Below are 18,793 nucleotides of genomic sequence, written 5' to 3'. Positions count from 1 at the left end.
GGGTTACTTCCTGATTGCTAAAAAGCTTTGCATCGCTCGCATCCGCTTTCGTTTCAAAGGGCGTATCTTCAAATATTAGAATATTATTTTTTTCATATGATGAGAAATTAAAAATACAACCAGGGGAAAATATCGTTAACAAACCACCATTCGACCTGTATTCAGAATTCTCTACTGTAACAATTTCGTCCATGTTTGTTGTACAATCCTCTTTGAGGCAGCTGTCACGCCAACCACATGGGAGCAGTAGTTCCAAGTTGGCGCTATAAAAATCACGAAGTAGACGCCTCAGACTCACTACTGTATTAACTTTTGTTTGGGCGGCAAATTTGCAAGGCGGTTTTTCTCCGTGAAGCTTGGTGAGTGACAGAATCCGAACTTTCCAGAGAAATATGCAAGTATTTTATCAAACAGTCTGCTAGTCGGTTTTAATTGTCTTAGCTAGGGGCAGTTTTGGAGTAAATGCAGGCAGTTGACCGTCGAGTGTTTCGGCTTGCCAGCGGTGGTTGATTATTTACTTTCTTCTGTCGAGTTTGTATCAAGTTGGTTAATTAATTGCAGAGCTAACTAATAATACTAACGGCTAAAGCAACGCCACAGTTCGCGTTTGTCGTTGCTCCACCCACCCTGTAATATGATCGGTGTTTGTGCGACGTCACCCACCATAACCCCAATACGATTGGATGATAGTTCGCCGAGTTGTTTTAAACCCCTGTCTTTGCTTCACGAGACCAAAAATACGGAATATATCTGTATAAAATATTAGCTACAGATAACATTGTACAGATTAACATAAAAACACATATATACCATACCAGTTTGGACTGTTGCGTTTGACTTTAGCACGTCGTTACAATTTTTTATGTGGTTTTATACATTTTTAATGTTATTTCAAGGTATAGTAGCATTTTGTGTGTGTGTGTTTTTTAACGGATTTATATATATATATATATATATATATATTGTATTGTATTGTATTGTATTGTATTTATGTATTTGTGATTTCCTGATGGCACTATGGTCTACACCACCTTTTGTCCGTTCTTCTTCTTTCAGGACTCCATTACCATGTGCAGACTGGCTGTCTAATCCAGGGAGGTTTACTCAAAGAGCAACTGATCTGCTGCAGGTGGAGCGTGTCAAACGGCGACCTCCTAATCGTAAGTCCTCTGGAACGCTGGATCAGAGTTCAGGTGTTTGCGAGGAAGGAAGGGGCGTGGCCTAAACGGCTGACTGACCCGAGGCTAGCCAGGAAGCTGGTTTTGTCGTGCGTTGCGAGGAAGATGCGTGTGCGTGACGTCCACCTGAAATGAGCGTCAGGGACAAAGACGACGATCTACAGAGCTGGGGCTGGACTGACCTGTGTGTATGCTCATGTTTATTGTCCTCGCCGTGTAGGTCAATGTGCATGGCCCTAGCATGACTTGGCTAGTAGCCCAACCAAAGTGAACACATAAGAAAAAATACTTTCATTGCTTTTATCTGACTTTGAACCAATCGGATGCAACCTTAAACGTGCATTGCCATCCAATAAGATTGCAACATCTCAAGGGAGCAGGCTTTGCGTTTGCGTGTGAAGTGTAATTGCACCTCCACAGCACCAGGTGGTGTAGAGGCGCTCTCATTGTCAAAGTGTGTGCGGGAGTTTTAAAACTTTTTAAGTTTAAAAACTTTTACTGTTAGAAAGTTTATGATCCTATATATTATATATTATTATTATTTTTAACATAAAAAGCAACATAATTAAGCTTTCAACAAACATTAAAATTTAAGCCAAAACATTAACTTAGGCTGTGCCTTGCAGTCATCACCACCTCTCCTGGCATTGCCTCGCATGGTCTCCTACCAGAAAACCCAAGACAATCTGACTTTCCTCTTGGCAAGCGTCCTTAATGTTCTTTCTGCCCTCTCAGGTCCAGCTACGGATCAGCGGCGTCCGACTCGGACAACGAGCTCGCCGCCATGTCCAGGCGCAGTCTCAGTCTGAAAAGCGACTGGATGGACCACAGCCTGCCCCTCAAGGCGGAAGGAAGCGACTGGAGGAACGCAAGGTAGACATCATTCGCCATTTCCGAGGTTTACTCCTAACTCAGCAACTTGGTCCTCCCTTGCTCCAAACTGACTGCAGCACTGACTGGTATACATATTAGTTTTACATTTTAGGCTATTCCTAAGTGGATAAGCTTTTATTTTATAGCAGCTCCAACTTGGTGATGATTGAAAAATTCCACCCATCTCAGATTTTGCACTTGGGTGTGTTTTTAAAAAGTGCATTCACTGCAACCACAAAGAGGAGCATACAGTATTTCACTTTGCTCCAGTCAACCCAAATGAACCTTGTTTTTTTTTTTTTTCCAACTCTTTATTTTATCTTTGTTTGAAATGCAAAGGTAACACACAACATCAACACTGAGAAATAGTAACAATCGTAACAAAGGAAATGAATTGAAATAGGAGAAAAATAACTGTTATAATTCAGCTAGAGGCAATTATCTTCTCCGCAACAGGACATTGAAAGCGCGGCGTTCTCAGCAACACTCGGCATCCTGGTCGGAGTCGCTCCTCGCTCAAACGCCCCGCAAATCCTCCAACCAGTCGTTCCAAAGCGACCTTTCCGATGCCTCGCTGCTCTCATCCATGTTGGATGAGTCCTCGCTGCACGAGGCCTCCATCCAGGAGAGCATGGTGCTCGACAACTTCTGGGGTGAGGAAGCAGCCTCACAGAATCCTTTCAAGTTCTGACCGATAACCTAATGATGATGGATTTTGTGCTTCTCCAGTCTTAGACCACGACCTTGATCCCAGAGGTTGGTGAGACCTTCGTGTTTCGGAATCGCTATCTACTTTTTTTTTTTTTTTTTTTTAAATATCACCATAATCTTGTGGACGTTTTGTATCCACTGCAGTTATTTTGGCAATTTTCCAGAAAGTACCATCATGGAGGAGCAGAGCAGCATGGTGGACAACAGCACGCTGATGGGCTTGGACCGCACCTGTCCCAAACACCCGGTCCAGACGCTGACTCGAGTCTCCTGCAAAGATTGCGAGTGCGCCTCAACCTCAAACCCGTCTCCCTCCTCCAAGAGCGCATCGTTGCGCTCGCCTGCCTCGGACGGCTCCGTTATCTACAGCAGGGCCCGGAGACGGCGAGCCATGCCAGGTGAGAATGGAAACCAGAGACCTTTGCTCTGACTTAACTTGGTTCTGTAGCTCCACCCGCTCTCCCCCGCACTTAACTCCTCATTCTTGCATTTAAATGTGACCTCACAGCTTCTCCACAGCACCCCGGGGCGCGAGTTCTCCTCTGATCAGTGTGTGGTTATTGCAGGTGCGCTGCATCCGTGTTTGGACTGGTTCCGGGTTGGAGCAAAGAGGGTGGCGGCCTGTTGCCACTTTGCCTTGGCGCGGGCCTGGCGCATATGCCAGCTTGACAATAAAGGTGGCGAGCCGGCCTGTAAGAGGTTTTGGATTTTTTTCTTTCCTCTTTTCCCCCTCGCACATTGGCATTGTCTTCAGGGGATTTGAACTCACACACTATGGAGGAACTAACAGGTCCAGTCTCAGTGAGAACTCACCTTCTCCCCCAGTGCCTTTGATCCACTTTGTCTTTGTCACCATTCGCTGCCCTGTTGTTAAAAAAAAAATTCTAGACGCGATAAATGGCCTGCACCGCCCTGATTCACATGGTTGCCGAGGATCCATTGCATGCAAGCTTATGTCCTTTTTTTTTTGTTTTTTTGTAGCAGGTTCCCTCCCACTCGCACGTCATTTCGCTCTCACCCAAATGTCCTGCACCTCGTTTGACTTTGTCTGTTTCTGTGGCCAAATGCAAATCCTTCCTCATGTGCGGGCGGGTGCGCCGCTTTTTGTCCTGACTGACGGCGTCTTCCGTGTGCTTGTTGCAGCTTGGACAAACCACGGCGGCGACATGAGGGCCAAGCAGAAGGACCTTCGCTCCGACGGATCCCTCTGTGAGTTGGCCAGCGTGCACGCACACGTTTGGATTCACACGTTTGCCTTCAAAATGGGTCTGCAGCCTCTCCTCCAATCCAGCTCCACTCACCCGTGCAATATGTTCAAACGGCAGAAATCCTCCGGCTCCGACAAGGACGATCCCTGTGATCAGGAATCCGATGATTTAGATGTCCTCCGCGTCTTCTGTGGGAAAAAAAGCAACAGACAAAACACCTTGCAATTTTTCCATGGATCATTGACTTATCCGGCGGCGAATGTCCCCGACGGCTCCCACCTAATTGTCCTTCTCGTCGAAAAAATGTCGTTGATTGCGTCAAGAGCCCAGCTGACCAATTCCATGGCTAGTTTAAAGGGCGAGGATTACCACGAGAGGCAACAAATGATATAGATAAAAAGACAAGTATAGCGCGCAACAAAGTGCAGAAGCAGTGGAGATGGGGAGGGCAGGAGAGAAGCAAAACGCTGAGAGCCAAGCAGAAGATGACTAACTAATCCAGTTGTCTTTGATTTGTTGCCAGTCCATATTATTGAAATGAGTTTTCAAATGTTTTTATCCTTTTTTCTTTGTCAGCCTGGTATCCTTCCTTGATTGACTCACTTACTGCCACCAACAGGTGATAACTGCATGGCGAAACAGCAGGCGGAGCAGATGCACGACCCCTTTTGGTCCTTTCGGACCACTGCGATCTGCCGCTTTTTGTGGAACGTCGCCGTGTTTACAGGTTAACTTGATGCTGCTGCCGCCTCGGAACTTTGCTCTTCGAGTTGATAGTCTCGCCGGCCACAAAATTAGATAGATCTGCACAATCTGAAACAAAGTGCAATGTGTCCATCCCAATTGGGCACATTGACATTCAAGTGACGAGCTGAAATTATGCAGGTGTACCTAATCAAGTGGCCCGATGCAAAGTTTGGCATCCACGAAATAAGGAACCTTGTTTCCTCAGTGCGGCAATTGTGTGGGCTGAGCTCATGGTTGTGGACCGCGACCCGGACAATCTTGGCTTCGTCCTGTCACGCTGCAGGTCATTGACCCAAAAGTTGTTTGCTGTCTTGGGAGGCCATTTGATATTTTCCCCCTGTCGCTGATGTCTTCTCCCTAGACGCTGACATGCGTGCGTTGATTATGCTCTATGAATGATTTGTATCTGAGATGTAATGGAAAGCTCTAGCGAGTGTTGTCTTCCTCTTCTAGCAGGTTGTAGAACATCTCTTTCCATCCTGCTCGTCGGCGTCTTCTCTCCGTCAACTCTTTGATTTCGGATCTTTGATTCAATGTACGTTTGTGCGTTTAGGTCGATCGCCCGAGTTGGGCCGTGCGTTCGGGCGGATCAGCGGTGACAACCCTCTGCTGACTGGGTAATTAAACAATTGTTTGACTGTGAAACATGCACTTGACTTGCTAAAGCGGGCCACAAATGGACACCTGTTTATCTTGAATAAGATGATGATGTCATCATAAACGCAAACATTTCTCCGCAGGATTCCTCTCGCTCTCTTCCTGCTTCTTCTGAGCCTCTTAGGTAAGCTGCTACGTCTTTACGTTCGTTTTCCATTAAACTCATATTTCGATTGTGGGTTTGTTGTGTTTTGAGGTCTGTCCTGGCTTGGCCTGGATGGTCTGCCAGCTCCAAGTGTCCCGCAGTGGGGGACCGCTGTCTCTGACAGCCCTGCCTCGTCGGTGATCGAAAGTGCGGCTTCTGGCGAGAGCCGAGCGGGGGGTGCTGCGGAGAAGGTGATGCGAACAGTTTCCACTCGTGGCCTCAAATACATTGGGACCCACAAATACGTCCCTAGCATTGAATGAGTTAAATGTGTTTTGCCCCTTAGACTTTGAGGTCAGACACATTTGTAGGATTTCACAAAATAGGTTAATGACCTGACAGGAAATGGCTGCGTCAGGGTCTGCACGCCTTGCGCATCTCGAGCGCAGCCTGGCATTGCTTCAAGAGCGTGTGGAAACTAGCGAAGAGGGGGCGGAGCAAAGACATGGCGAGATGCTGCGCATGCACGCGGTACTCCGGCAAAAGCACAAGAAGGGCCGCGTGTGGCTTAGCGGACTGCTGGAGCGCCAACTGGCCCACTTGAGAAGGCGGCTGGATGACAGCGGACAGCAAAGGGAGCAGGTAGTCCACAGGGCTCTGGTTTGGATTCCGTATTTTCTGCATCATAAGGCACACCGTCAATGAAAGGCTTATTTTAAAGTGTTTTCACATGTAGGGCGCATCGCATTATAAGGCGCATAAAATACGGTACACACTTTTTAATTGAAACAATTAAAAAAGAGCGTTAGCGGCATTGCAAAAACATTTATTTAATTTTTTTTTTTTTTTTTAAGTTGTGATTTTCTATTACCTTTACTGATTGTTGGTGTTTTTCTCTTGAGGAGTTATTTTGGCTACGGAGCCAAACGTCTCGTCTGGATGCCATAGAAGCCAATCTGCAGAACCTGGAGGCCAAGGCGCAGGTACTCTTCAGCCACTCGCTCACGAGCACAAACGCGGGCCTGCCAGACAACGAGCCTTCCTTTTATAGAACACCTTTGTACTGCAGGAGGCCATGTCCAGGCCGGTACCCCCTCCGGCCCCTTGTGATACAGCCAGGTGAGCTGCCGCGGCCACACCGTGGCGGTGGGGTCAAGTCCGCTTTTGCCCAATGAAGCAAACGCATGGCTCGGGCCTGACTCGCATGCCGTCCGTCGCGCTCCCCCGCAGCATCGCGGCGGACGCTCGGCCCCAGCTCCACTTGCTGGAGCAGGTGGAGCGTCTGGAGGCGGCTCTGATGGACATCAGGCGGGATGTGGAACCGCTGCTGGGATGTCGGCAATTGGACCAGGAGACTGTGAGGCAACTTCAAAAACAATCTCTGTGTCTTCAAGTAGTCAGAATATCCAAGCCGCGTGCGTGCGTGCGTGCGTGCGTGCGTGCAGGTGTACATCCCAAGCACCGCCTTTTCTGCAATATAAGGCAGACCTAAAAGCCTTGAGTTTTTTTCTAAAGCTGACAGTGCGCCTCATAATCCGCTGCACCTTATATAGTGCATAAACCGCCAGTTTTCGTTGGCGGTTATACTGCGGAAAATCTGGTTCTTTGAATTACAGGACCCATTAAACCATCAAATGAACTCGATCAATCGTCCCAGCCCTGCCTTGGAATCCATTTCACCTTCAAACCCTAAACTTGCATTTTACTTGTCAGATTTCAGATCGGGTTTCCGCTCAGGTGCGCCAGGAAGTTGAAGTCCTGCTCTCTGGGGACAAGCTGAAGCCGTCCCGGGCCTCACTGGAGGGCAGCGTCCTCCGCAACGCTAGCTATCATCTGGACCGGCGCCGCCGCGTGGAGGTTCCCGGAAGGACAGATGGAGTGACGCTGACCAGAGAGGTGATGGGAGAACCTCGGCCACATTTGTTTTTATCTGTAGCGCCACCTGATGGCTCGTTGCTTGGTTGCAGGATGTAGACTTGATGGTGAAAAATGCGCTGCGGCTTTTCTCCGCGGATCGGACCGGCCTTGCTGACTACGCGTTGGAGTCTGGAGGTCAGCGAAGCAACACGATATTTTTTTGGGGAATAAAATTATAATGGACATCCTATAGGCGGCAGCATCCTGAGCACTCGCTGCTCCGAGACCTATGAAACCAAGGCGGCGCTGCTCAGTTTGTTTGGAGTTCCGCTGTGGTACATCTCGCATTCTCCCAGAGTCGTCATCCAGGTGATTTGGCGTGAACTCGTTCTCCGCCGTGGACATTTTTGACTCATGGTCGACTTTGTGACAGTACGGGAGTTTAAATATGATTTGAAGCAACGAGCAGCTGAATCGTTCGGTTTGACGGTTTACTGAAAGTGCTCATTTAAAAAGTCCATGCGGATAAGGCCTACTCGCAAGTGTTTTTGCGCATGCGTCCCCGCAGCCCAACGTCCACCCAGGGAACTGCTGGGCCTTCCGAGGCTCCAGGGGTTTCCTGGTGATCCGCTTGTCCATGAGCATCGTGCCCAGCGCCTTCTCCCTGGAGCACATCCCCAAAGCCTTGGCGCCCAGCGGCACGCTGCGCAGCGCCCCCAGAGACTTCCGGGTCTACGTAAGCCTCGCCGTATGCCGTAGAAGGCGACGCGGGGGGTCGGCCTTGTCGAGCTGAGTCGAGTCGGTCCTTCAGGGTCTGGACGACGCCGGTCAGGAGCGAGGGACGCTGCTGGGCTCGTACACGTACCGGGAGAACGGAGATGCGCTGCAGACCTACCCCGTCGCCGTGAGTCCGCTCTTGCATCATCAAGTGTGAAAATATTCCTTTTGGACCCCCCCCCCCCCCATCCATCCATCTGCTTGCGCTTATCCGGGGGTGGGTTGATTCAATATCGGCATAAATTGTACGTGCTTTTATTTTTTGTAGACTTGATAGAACAATTAACAGTCTGCAACAGTAGTTGTGTGAAAACATGACTCATTTATGACATTTATTATATAAACCTCAAGCTAGACAATGTACACCACTTGAATCAAATAAATACAGAAGGACCCCTGTACATAAGCGCTATCTGAGATTTTGGATGTGGACCGATGTCATCCAATAGTTGTTTTGTGTTTTTTTTTTCTCCACTCAGCTACAGTTAAGTTACATTTCAGTTGTTGTTTCTTCAGGAAGAGAACGAGCGTGCCTTCCAGATCATCGAGGTGCAGGTTCTGTCCAACTGGGGCCACCAGGACTACACGTGCATGTATCGATTCAGAGTGCACGGCTCTCCCCGGGAGGCTTGAACGTACCGTTTGCCTTGCTTGTTTATGTTGCCTATTTCCAAATTGGACGGGGGGGCTCTCAATAAGTTTCGTCTGACCTCCTTTGTCACGTCAAATTGCGATCTTTTAAGAATCACTTGTGTTTTTGTTTTAGCTAAGCACTTTTTTTTAAACCAGGGATTAAATCAACGAATGGACCTTGGGGCCTTTTCGTGTGTGTGTTAGCGTGGACGTGACATGTGGTAACGTAGGACCGTGATGCCTCACAAGTTACTATTGCACTAAACTCAAGTTTTATTTATTTTATCTTTGGGTTAATATTTGTCAACTGTTGAGCTTCCATTTTTGAATGTTTTTGTACTGTAAGATGTAAATAATAAAGATGGCTGGAGCCTTGATAGACAAACGACCCACGAGCTGTTAGTTAGCAGTTTACTTGGATTTCACTGCCAAATTGAACCTAAAACTTAGATGTAATCCTTATACACAGTATTCCAAACATTAAGAATGTCCAGCAAGTGTAATGCTAAAAATGGAAAACGGCATGTACGTGCCAACTATTAGTGTCAGTTTTTGTAAAAACACAAACTGTGAAGCAACACAAGTCGACTAATAGTCATATTTCTTATACAAAAAGACCAAGTACCGCAGCTCTACCTGAGCTTTACGGTGACCATCTTGAAGGAGATCCATATGTCTGTAAAACATCCAGCGGAAATCACGACATAGTTCATTCAGTCTTTGGGGAGCGGGATGCCAAGCGCCGTCTGCGTTCGTCCCGCCATCCTCTGCCGGGCCTGGCTCACTTGCTCTTGGCTGCAGCAATCCTGCAGGAAGACGTGCGCCAGGTTGCGCAGGCGGGGGCTCTCGCACAGGGAGAAGCGCAACATGCACTCCAAGATGGCCACGTCGCTGATGGGCGACGACTGCGTGCACAGGTTCATGAGGGTGCCGACGGCTGACAGGACTGTCTCCTCCCGCGAACTGGACAAGCAATTGGTGACCAGAGGGATGCCGTCACTCTGCAGGATCAAATCGCGAAATTCTGGATCCATGCTGAGGTTGCACAGCCCCCCTGGGCAAAGAAGGATATTAAGGTAAAAGCTATTTTATTATGACGTCAAAACAAGTTGTGCCATGGAAATCGTCACCTATTCCAAACTCCACAAAGTTGTCATTGTCCTCTGTTAGCATGTCCAGGAAGAGATCGGCGACCTGCAGCTGCTTCAGGTGCTCCATGTTCTTTGGATCGTATGCAAAGTTGGCCAAGTTGGCCAAAACCTGCTCCTTTGCCTCTGGAGACAAACACTCATTAGAACGGATCTTTGGAAATAAACACTTGTCCACGTTGTTCTTAATTTATATGAACACATATTGTCCCGTGGAAAGCACAAAGAATGAAAAATTATTTAAAAGATGCAACAACAGACGTGTTTACAGCTCACCATCACTATCGGTGTCCTGAAACTCCGTGACGAGCGTTTGCAAATACTCGAAGCGGTCAGATTCCTTCTTCCACATCTTTTCTTTGCACACGTTATATTTCCATGTTAAACAGTATGGTCATTGCTGTGATTGTGGAGGCAAGTGAGAAAACAACGCACAAAACTGGTTGGGTTATGCCTGTCCGTTGAATAAATGTGTCCGACACACCTACGCACATTTAGTTCCGCATATGTTCAAGTAAATTATAAGTATTAGTTAATATTACTTTATATCAAGTCATTGTGTGTAACTTGACAATATTAATTTTCCTCTTGTTACTATGGAGGCAAATGAGAAAAGAAAACTAAGCGCAGCCACCGTTCCATTGAAGCGCAGCCACCGTTCCATTGAAGCTGTCCGTTGGATAAATACATCCGCTACACACCTAATTTCCGCTTAAATATTCAAATAAGAAAACCTTCAAAAATTCCCAAATCACGTTATTGTACATGCGTTGCATTTCACACCTTGACACCTTTGACGACATTACGTGATTATATTCCGAATCCTTGGTGGACTTATGGATAAAACAGTTTGACACTTCTGAGTCTGCGCTACCCGATCCCTGAATGCAGGATGCTCACCAGGGATGCTGATGGAGATTTTTTTTAAACAAAAATATGTGTACTCCTATCCAAGCGTAGAGCGTGAATACTTTGAATACTCCCAAATGACTATTGTCCAGACTACAGCTGTTGCATTGTTCCCCGTTTAGTGAACTAATTGAGTGTCCGTGGCAACAGAAAAACAAAACAGTGTAACTCAATAAGATGGCGAGCAGAGTGCAAAGTTTTTTTTTCTTTAACTTGTGCTTCAAGGACACACCCTCTGCTTCCACTCCCCTTATCGACCCTCGCTTCCTGAAGCACGCAGCAACCTCGGACGCGTATGTTAAACTACTTTATTTTCCATTTTAAAAACATCGTGTATGTGTTTTTAATGACGCAGACGACGATGTTGATTTTTGAATTACGTTTATGTTTTTTTCCACTAAACTGATTTGCCAATGGAATGTAATCTCGTTTTTTCCCTTCCGTACGAAAAACGTTGCATAATAGCAAAGCGACCAAATTGACGTTTCTCATTTGGTTTCCCAACGTTTGTTTTCGCTCTTCTGCGTTGAATTGAACGGCGAGCGAGCTAGCAAGCGAGCTAATTAAGCGGATGCTACAAGGAAGCTAACTCCCTCGAGGGAAGACGGACTGTTGTTACGTAACGCCAAATGACACAGGGCCAATAGTCTCGTTAGAAAAATGGAAAGCGTTCATTGTTAAAATCGAATAGCCTCCTGATTATGAAGCTACAGTGTGTTTTGACTTCAATATTCACATAATTTAATAATGCTAGGAGTTTTTGCGTCGAGGCTACTTTTAAGATATAATATTCGTAACTATATTTTAAAAACCTCATACGTCATCATCACGTGATCACAGAGCTGTGACCTTTTATTCGGCTGCCGGCCGCAGTCTAACGTCTCACTGTCCTCTCCAAATTTAGGACTAAAATATTTTATGAATGTTCTGGCCTCATTCCTACCTAGTTTTTTCGTGTTTGTTAACGGGCCACCATGGAAAAATCCAAAGGCAAAGATACAGTATGATACAAATGAACAAGAAAGTCTTTGGGGAAGCAGATTAGGAAGTCAAATGTCACAACTGAGCATGTTCCTGTTCTTATGTTATTTCAAGAAGTTTCTACTTCCTGTCACACTCTCAGGTTGTGGAGATGAGCTACCCCGGTTATCCTCCCCAGTCAGGTGGCTACCCACCCCAAGCGGGCGGCTACCCGCCCCAGGCGGGCGGCTACCCACCCCAGGCGGGCGGCTACCCACCGCAGGCGGGAGGCTACCCACCGCAGGCGGGAGGCTATCCGCCCCAAGCCGGGGGCTACCCGCCGCAAGCGGGCGGCTATCCACCCCAAGCGGGCGGCGGTTTCCCCCCCCAGGCGGGCGGCTACCCTCCGGCAGGGGGCGGCTACCCACCAGCGGCGGGGGGATACCCTCCCCAGGGTGGCGGCTACCCTGCCCCAGCTGGAGGTTTCCCGCCTCAGGCCGGAGGATACCAACAACCTCAGCCGGGGGGAGGCTTTCCGTCCATGCCTCCGGGAGGTAACGTCTCATGTAGCCCATTTTCCGCACTACACCGCGCACCTAAAAACCTTGAATTTGCTCCAAAGCTGACACTGCGCCTTATACTCCCTTGCGCCTTAGACACCGCATGAACTGCAAGATTTTTCCGGGTACCGGATTCGGCCCGCCACATCGTTTTATGTGGCCCGCCAAGTGCTAATTATGACTTCAAGCTAAAGCGAGTTTGACACCCCCGATCTAGCGGACGCGTAACGCTACACCAGCCACTAATGTAGCTTGTACTCTATGCGCCCTATAATGTGGTGCTTCCTACGTATGAAAACACTTTGAAAATAGGCCTTTTATTCCCATTCACCTTATAGTGCGGAAAATACGGTACTTCATTTCAGCTGTTGCTCAAAGGAAAACGGATTTTCTCTCTTTTTTTATTTTTTTTTTGCAGGTGGTGGCTGGGGGGCGGCACCAGGAGGCTATGGTGCGGTATGTAAAAAAAAAAAAAAAAAATCTCACAAGGGATTGTTGCAACAGTTGTTTTTCAACCCCCTTGAAACACTCTTCTTTCTGATTTATCAAACTGTGGAACTTGTCATCATCTATCTCTAAATAAACTGGTTAATGTAAACTACTATAAAAACGAGCTGAATCTTTTTCAGTAAATGAAAAACGTAATATTTTCTGATTACTAGCAATGTCAATATTTTATGATTAATATTGATGTTCCCCTTGCACTATTTTGGACAGTTTTTAAAAGAAGAATCAATCTTCAGTTGTTTTTAAAAAAGATATTATATGATATAGCATAATTTTCTTGGTCCGGCCCACTCGAGTATCGACCTTCCTCTATGCGGCCCGCAAGCGAAAACAAGGTTAATTAGGGAATTATGCGGTATGGGCGACGACGCCGACCTTTGACACCCGGACTCTGTCTGCAGCCAGGGGGCGCTCCGCAGGGCTACCCGGGGGGCGCGGCACCAGGCCAGCAACCCATGCCCAACTACCCCAGCGGAGGCGGATACGGAAGCGGGGTTCCAACCAATCCGCAGGCACCCGCCATCCCTGTAAGACGCCTCAAATCGCACCGCAGAGCCAAATGGACTTTTAATTGTGTTTGTTTGCTTTTGCGGGGAATAAATAGACTGGCTACAGGGGCTCCATTAAGGACTTCCCCGGCGCCGATCCGCTCAGGGATGTGGAAGTTCTCCGCAAGGCGATGAAGGGTTTTGGTGAGTCACTTTGCTCCGCCCGTTACGCTCATTTTTCCAAGTAAGAATACGGCCGATCCGAGCATCAAAATTCGGCCTATGTGGCCGACGGATCAGTCTTCCTCGAAATCACAAAAAATGAATGAATAAGTTATCGTTTATAGGATGCACGCGTTCTTTTGGCCTTTGATTTTGGAAAAAAAAAGTGTGTCCTATATTTTGGGAACGACGGTATCAATTTGAAACCGTGGTACCAAGTGGATTGTGATTTTTAGGACTATTACGATATTTTTTTTTAAACTGGGGCTTCTTTTGCGCAGGCACTGACGAAAACGCCATCATTGAGCTTCTGGGAAGCCGCAGCAACAAGCAGCGCGTTCCCATGGTGGCGGCCTACAAAACAACTTACGGAAAGGTTTGCGTGCCGCCCGCCGCTCCTCTCCTCCTCTCCTCTCCAAGCTGACGGAGAAGCTCTCCCCTCGTGACTCATTTTCCCCCCGCAGGATTTGCTCCACGATCTGAAGTCCGAGCTGACGGGAAACTTTGAGCATTTGGTTCTTTCCATGTTGAAGACTCCGGCGCACTTTGACGCCTCCGAACTCCGGGAGGCCATCAAGGTCGCTTACTCGGGCCCGTCTTGCCTCTGCCGAGCCCTATTATTATTTTTTTTTCCGTTGACTTGCATGTTGTCGTGAACTCATTCGATCCCCAAAACATAGCTTCCCATTTAAGGGCCCAGACGTTCAATCCCAGCTACAATTTTGGATCTGAAGTTATCAATGTTGATTTCTTTACTACGTTAGTACCACCAGTACCTAAAGAAATTGATAACTACTACTAATACCAAAATGATCAATTTAGTACTTATAGCATCTAAAGTAATGGATTGCTTTTGTATTGTGGTAGAAATTACATTTGAACTTCAGATGCAAAAAATCTAATAACAAAATATAACAACATTTATATATATAAAAATATCTGGTTCCAGGTAAAAGCTAGGATTTTTAAGAAAATAAAAGAAAAGATTGCTGCTCCGATTGGTGCATATTGATAATATGAACAAATACTAGAATAATTAAAAGTAATAGAATATTTAATAAAGAATAATTTGAATAGGATTGCAATCATAGAAATATATCAAATAAAGAAGTTAATTTGGAAAAAAAGGTGATTTAAGCTAGATGTAAACGTTTTGAATTGTAAGCGTGGCCACAGAGAGGTGAAAGTCGTTTTTGAAAGGACGTATGATGAACATTCCTCTGTGTACTGCCTTTTTTTTAGGGCGCGGGGACGGACGAAGCCTGTCTGATCGAGATCCTCTCGTCTCGCTCCAACGCCGAGATTCGGGAAATCGCGCAGATTTACAAAGCGGGTTGGTTCGCGACCTTTTTCTTCCTTCTTGAATTTCGTACCGTCTGAATACGGGGCCGAGTTCCTTTGGTCTCACTGTGACCCGGGCCCACTTTCTCTTTGGAAACGGCGTCCGATCCCCTAAAACGGTGCGCTTCCTTTGCAGAGTACGGCAAAAGTCTGGAGGACGCCATCAACAGTGACACCTCCGGTCACTTCCGTAGACTTCTGGTTTCTCTCTGCCAGGTAAAAAAAACAAAAGAGAATGTTCATGTATTTTTTGGTTCACTGATTTATTTGTACGAAGTATGGTACACATTTTGAATATACCAAGTATTCCCAGTTTTGTTTCAAATAAAATAGATTGCGATCAATGAAACCAAAAAGATATAGCCATGATATTTTTGCTCCGGGTCCATGCCATTTTGCACATAGTTTCCAAAGTACAGAGAGCAAACGGCAGATTTGTTCTTTGCTGTAAAAATGAGTCACGGGATAAAAAGAAATGGCAAAGTGAACGTAAGAGCGCAAATGTCCCTAACGGAAGCCTTCCATCGCTTCAGGGCAACCGCGACGAGAGGGAAACGGTGGACATAGCTCTGGCCAAACAGGACGCTCAGGTAGAGACGCCGCCTTTTGTCTTCCCGCTCGGGCCTCAAAACGTTTTTGCGCGGCCTGCTTCCAGAAACTGTACGCGGCGGGGGAGAATAAAGTGGGAACGGATGAGAGTCAGTTCAACGCCATCTTGTGCGCCCGCAGCAAGCCGCACCTGCGGGCTGGTGCGTATATGCAAAATACCCGCTTCCGCTTTCATCCCCACGTCCCTCGAAAGTTGACAGTTGGGAAGCCTTGGCGATATTCGAAAGTGCTTGTTCTCTTGCAGCAGAAATTCCGAAGCCTCGTCGTGGATATTACAGTACGCGATGGCGTCATGAGTAGTGTTGTTCCGATACTATATTCTGGCCCCCGACACCGGTGCTGGTATCGTGCCGTTTTTAATTTGGGTATGTCGTATGGGTATTGGAACCACACTGATTGATAAGCTGATTTGATCACCGATTCACAATTCGAGTGTTTTCTTGTCCTATGCGTTGTAAGACTACGCAATACATTTTTATTGTGTTTACTTCCCGGAGCAGACTTACATTCCACACAATAGCGCAGTGCAATTATATTTTGCCAAGCACCCCCAGGAAAGAGTAAGATGCAATTGTGGATGGTTGTGGCAGTCTTCCAGGAGTACCAGCAGATGTGCGGCCGTGACATCGAGAAGAGCATCTGCAGGGAAATGTCGGGCAACGTGGAATCCGGCATGGTGGCCGTGGGTAAGTCCTCAAACTGTTCGCGGATGCTTATGCTCGTTTTTATGCCGGCCGCCGGCCGCCCACGAGGTCATCGGCGTCCACCCCCAGTCTCGGGGGGCGTGTTTTCCGCTTTTCCCTCTCCCGACGCGCCCGATTCCAAAGCTATTAGCTAGCTCTTTTAGCGAGCGTGAAAACGATCCCGTTCGTTTGAATCAAGTACGTCGGAAAGAGAAACGCTGAAAACGTCCAGGATCCCGGCTCTCGAGGACTGTAGTTGCGTTTCAGATTTCCCACATTGAACGGTCTGTGAACAGCGTGACGTCAAATGCGCCTTTGAATGTTCTTGTATTTTCTTTTTTCCTCCAGTAGTAAACAAAATAAAGTTGCGCATGTTTTTGTGACGTTTAGCTGGGACTAATGACGAAGCCGGGTTTTCCTTCCCCAGTGAAATGCATCAAGAACACCCCCGCCTACTTTGCCGAGCGACTGCATAAGGCCATGCAGGTAAAGAACAACCTTTGTTTTTCCGAGAACAACGCGGGGAATGATGCTGGTTGCTAGCGTGAGAGGGAGACACCTTTTTAGGGCATTTAATTTATAGGTTTCCAGGTACCCAAGAATCATGTGCATGTCCACAGGAATATTTGTTTTTGGATTGTTTTGTTAAGCTTAGTTTGGGGTCATGCGAAGTACTTCTTGTGTGATATCATTGCCAAAGGTCTGCGGGGACCTCCAGCGGCCAACGACAACAACGATAAATGAGCCTTTCCTCCAACTTTTGCGATAGGGCGCCGGCACCAAGGACAGGACCCTGATCCGGATTATGGTGTCCCGCTCCGAGATCGACATGCTGGATATCAGGCAGGCGTACGTCAAGACCTACGGCAAGTCCCTCTACACTCACATCTCCGTAAGTCTCATCGCCGTCCTCGCTTGCCACCTGTGTTCATATAAAAAAAAAAAAAAAAGTCATAACGTGCGTTATTACTTTTTTTTTTTTTTTTTTTTTTCTGTCAGGGCGACACCTCCGGCGACTACAAGAAGCTGCTGTTGAAGCTTTGCGGCGGAAACGACTAAGAACGGACGAGCGACTATCACAAAGCCAGGACGTACAGTAACAATTTCCATCCTCGCGGCGTCCATTTTGTGGCTCACTCGGAAGCCTCATTATTAGTTTTGCGTGTTTGTTGTAGTCGTTGCTTGCCAAATAGATGATGATATACTCAACATAAGCAAATCGCAGATGAGCGTGCCTGCATATTTGGTGTCAAACGGAACGTCTAACGTGAGTGTCCTTACTAATTTCCACACCGAGGACACGCAAAATCATCAATTCTTTACAAGTGAAGCACTGCAAGTATTTACATTGCGTGGCTTTCCACAATTCATTCAAACGTGATTAGAATGCTTTCATTGTTTTCTGAAAATTCCACAAGTACTGCTTTATGTGGCGATGCACAGTGGTACTTTGACCTAAGAGCTGAATTTGTTCCATAAACAGGTTCCTAAATCAAGTCAACTTCCCCTATTGACTTGATAGGAAGTAAATAAACACATTTCAAGCTTCACCAAAATACAATGGAAACTTATTTCAAATGATATCAATATATAGCGCTTTACACAATGTACTTGATAAAAACATTCAAATAGTGCACACTTTGGCCACCTGGGGGCAGTCTAATATACAGTAGACTCAAATGGGGCCAGTCAACTGAGGACGAAGAAGAGATGCCAGTGATTATTGTTATTACCCATCTACATGTGTTGCTTCGCCATTTGTGTTTGAACATACTGCCACACGACGCTACATGTTAGCTGCTCATTTGGCGTTTGCTTTGCTTGCTTGTCAGCATGAAGCTAAAGACCGGCGTCAAGCAAAGCAACGTGGTTGTTTGAAATACACAAGGTGCTATTTGTCTTTGTGGGCTCTTTGCCAAACTGCCGCTCGCTTGACTTGACCCGATTGCCGCAATCCAGCACTCGTATCTCAAGTTTTCATTCTCAGGTCAAAGCAAAAAACTATTCTGCCGCAACTCGTCTTAAAAAAAAAAAAATCATTATATGGGTGACTCTTACCTCAAGGCACCACACAAACTGATGGTGTCAGAAACGAGTCTCTGCATCTCAACTCATTACTAAAATGTTTTGCTCGCAACACTAATGCTTGTATGTCAAGGCGCCACTTCATATTATAGGTTTTTAAGATTTTTTTAAAATTCCGTTGTCCTGTAAAAGCCAGGTTGGGCTCTCCTGCCAAGTGATAATGTACAAGTTTTTTTTTTTTTTTTTTTATATAAGTACCTCACCCATTATAGACAATGTATGCTTTAGTTTTTTTCCTCTAATACGTTTCAAATAGTAACTTGTGCACTGTTATCAGCAATGAACTCTTGTGACCTAACTTGAAGTATTAGTGCCTGCTAGTCTATGCAACGACCGCCTGATGACTGAAACGTTTGTTTTTCTTCTCATGCTATATGAGCGCAATCCGTGGCGTTTCCCGTCAGTGCCGCTAGAGGCCACTGCCTCAACACATTTCGCAGTTTAGCGTCTTTTTCCGCTTGACGATCTTGTCGTTTTAAAGCTTAACATGTACAAAATATACGAACTAACACCGTGATTGTTACCTTAATGAAAAAAATAAACATATCATAACTG

The 18,793-nt window shown here is 46.6% G+C and overlaps 3 protein-coding genes across 8 annotated transcripts; 2 read left to right on the top strand and 1 right to left on the bottom strand.

Moving 5' to 3' along the window:
* Positions 1-100: 100 nt before the first annotated feature.
* On the top strand, positions 101-9,114 carry LOC148410010 (uncharacterized). Of its 6 annotated transcripts, XM_088438375.1 has the most exons (22): positions 101-359; positions 1,057-1,160; positions 1,914-2,051; positions 2,508-2,704; positions 2,781-2,807; positions 2,927-3,160; positions 3,329-3,454; positions 3,906-3,971; positions 4,590-4,697; positions 5,271-5,334; positions 5,458-5,498; positions 5,571-5,710; positions 5,862-6,101; positions 6,362-6,442; positions 6,529-6,578; positions 6,690-6,816; positions 7,173-7,355; positions 7,427-7,511; positions 7,570-7,685; positions 7,885-8,052; positions 8,128-8,220; positions 8,610-9,114. In XM_088438375.1, the coding sequence occupies exons 3-22, from the start codon at positions 1,963-1,965 to the stop codon at positions 8,724-8,726; spliced, it is 2,352 nt and encodes a 783-aa protein (XP_088294501.1). In that variant the 5' UTR covers positions 101-359; positions 1,057-1,160; positions 1,914-1,962; the 3' UTR covers positions 8,727-9,114. The 6 variants fall into 6 exon arrangements, with proteins under 6 accessions (XP_088294501.1, XP_088294500.1, XP_088294499.1 ...); XM_088438374.1 differs by lacking the exons at positions 101-359; positions 1,057-1,160 and adding an exon at positions 1,233-1,362 and having other exon boundaries at positions 6,365-6,442; XM_088438373.1 differs by lacking the exons at positions 101-359; positions 1,057-1,160 and adding an exon at positions 1,233-1,362.
* armc7 (armadillo repeat containing 7) lies at positions 8,396-11,329 on the bottom strand. Its single transcript, XM_088438380.1, has 3 exons — positions 10,151-11,329; positions 9,857-10,000; positions 8,396-9,780 (listed from the first exon to the last, which is right to left on the bottom strand). The coding sequence occupies exons 1-3, from the start codon at positions 10,224-10,226 to the stop codon at positions 9,440-9,442; spliced, it is 561 nt and encodes a 186-aa protein (XP_088294506.1). The 5' UTR covers positions 10,227-11,329; the 3' UTR covers positions 8,396-9,439.
* On the top strand, positions 10,772-18,793 carry anxa11b (annexin A11b). The gene is made up of 15 exons (XM_088438379.1): positions 10,772-11,076; positions 11,907-12,297; positions 12,722-12,759; positions 13,212-13,337; positions 13,415-13,502; positions 13,802-13,896; positions 13,985-14,098; positions 14,763-14,853; positions 14,998-15,077; positions 15,395-15,451; positions 15,517-15,610; positions 16,061-16,156; positions 16,581-16,639; positions 16,923-17,045; positions 17,153-18,793. Exons 2-15 carry the CDS (start codon positions 11,916-11,918, stop codon positions 17,210-17,212), a joined length of 1,503 nt encoding a protein of 500 aa, XP_088294505.1. The 5' UTR covers positions 10,772-11,076; positions 11,907-11,915; the 3' UTR covers positions 17,213-18,793.

This window comes from Hippichthys cyanospilos, chromosome 17 (genome assembly GCF_059441005.1).
Source record: "Hippichthys cyanospilos isolate Australia breed blue-spotted pipefish chromosome 17, RoL_Hcya_1.0, whole genome shotgun sequence".
Classification (NCBI taxonomy): domain Eukaryota; kingdom Metazoa; phylum Chordata; class Actinopteri; order Syngnathiformes; family Syngnathidae; genus Hippichthys; species Hippichthys cyanospilos.
This window is presented reverse-complemented; position numbering and strand designations above follow the sequence as displayed.

Excerpts from the sequence above, each read along its gene's own strand:
- armc7 (XM_088438380.1), bottom strand. The coding sequence starts at position 10,226 with ATGTGGAAGAAGGAATCTGACCGCTTCGAGTATTTGCAAACGCTCGTC. Across the intron at positions 10,001-10,150 it reads TCAGGACACCGATAGTGATG|AGGCAAAGGAGCAGGTTTTG; the intron begins GTGAGCTGTAAA and ends GTTTGTCTCCAG. Across the intron at positions 9,781-9,856 it reads CTTTGTGGAGTTTGGAATAG|GGGGGCTGTGCAACCTCAGC; the intron begins GTGACGATTTCC and ends TTCTTTGCCCAG.
- LOC148410010 (XM_088438373.1), top strand. The coding sequence starts at position 1,310 with ATGAGCGTCAGGGACAAAGACGACGATCTACAGAGCTGGGGCTGGACT. Across the intron at positions 3,455-3,905 it reads TAAAGGTGGCGAGCCGGCCT|CTTGGACAAACCACGGCGGC; the intron begins GTAAGAGGTTTT and ends TGCTTGTTGCAG. Across the intron at positions 3,972-4,589 it reads TCGCTCCGACGGATCCCTCT|GTGATAACTGCATGGCGAAA; the intron begins GTGAGTTGGCCA and ends TGCCACCAACAG.
- anxa11b (XM_088438379.1), top strand. The coding sequence starts at position 11,916 with ATGAGCTACCCCGGTTATCCTCCCCAGTCAGGTGGCTACCCACCCCAA. Across the intron at positions 15,611-16,060 it reads CAAGCCGCACCTGCGGGCTG|TCTTCCAGGAGTACCAGCAG; the intron begins GTGCGTATATGC and ends TGGTTGTGGCAG. Across the intron at positions 16,157-16,580 it reads ATCCGGCATGGTGGCCGTGG|TGAAATGCATCAAGAACACC; the intron begins GTAAGTCCTCAA and ends TTCCTTCCCCAG.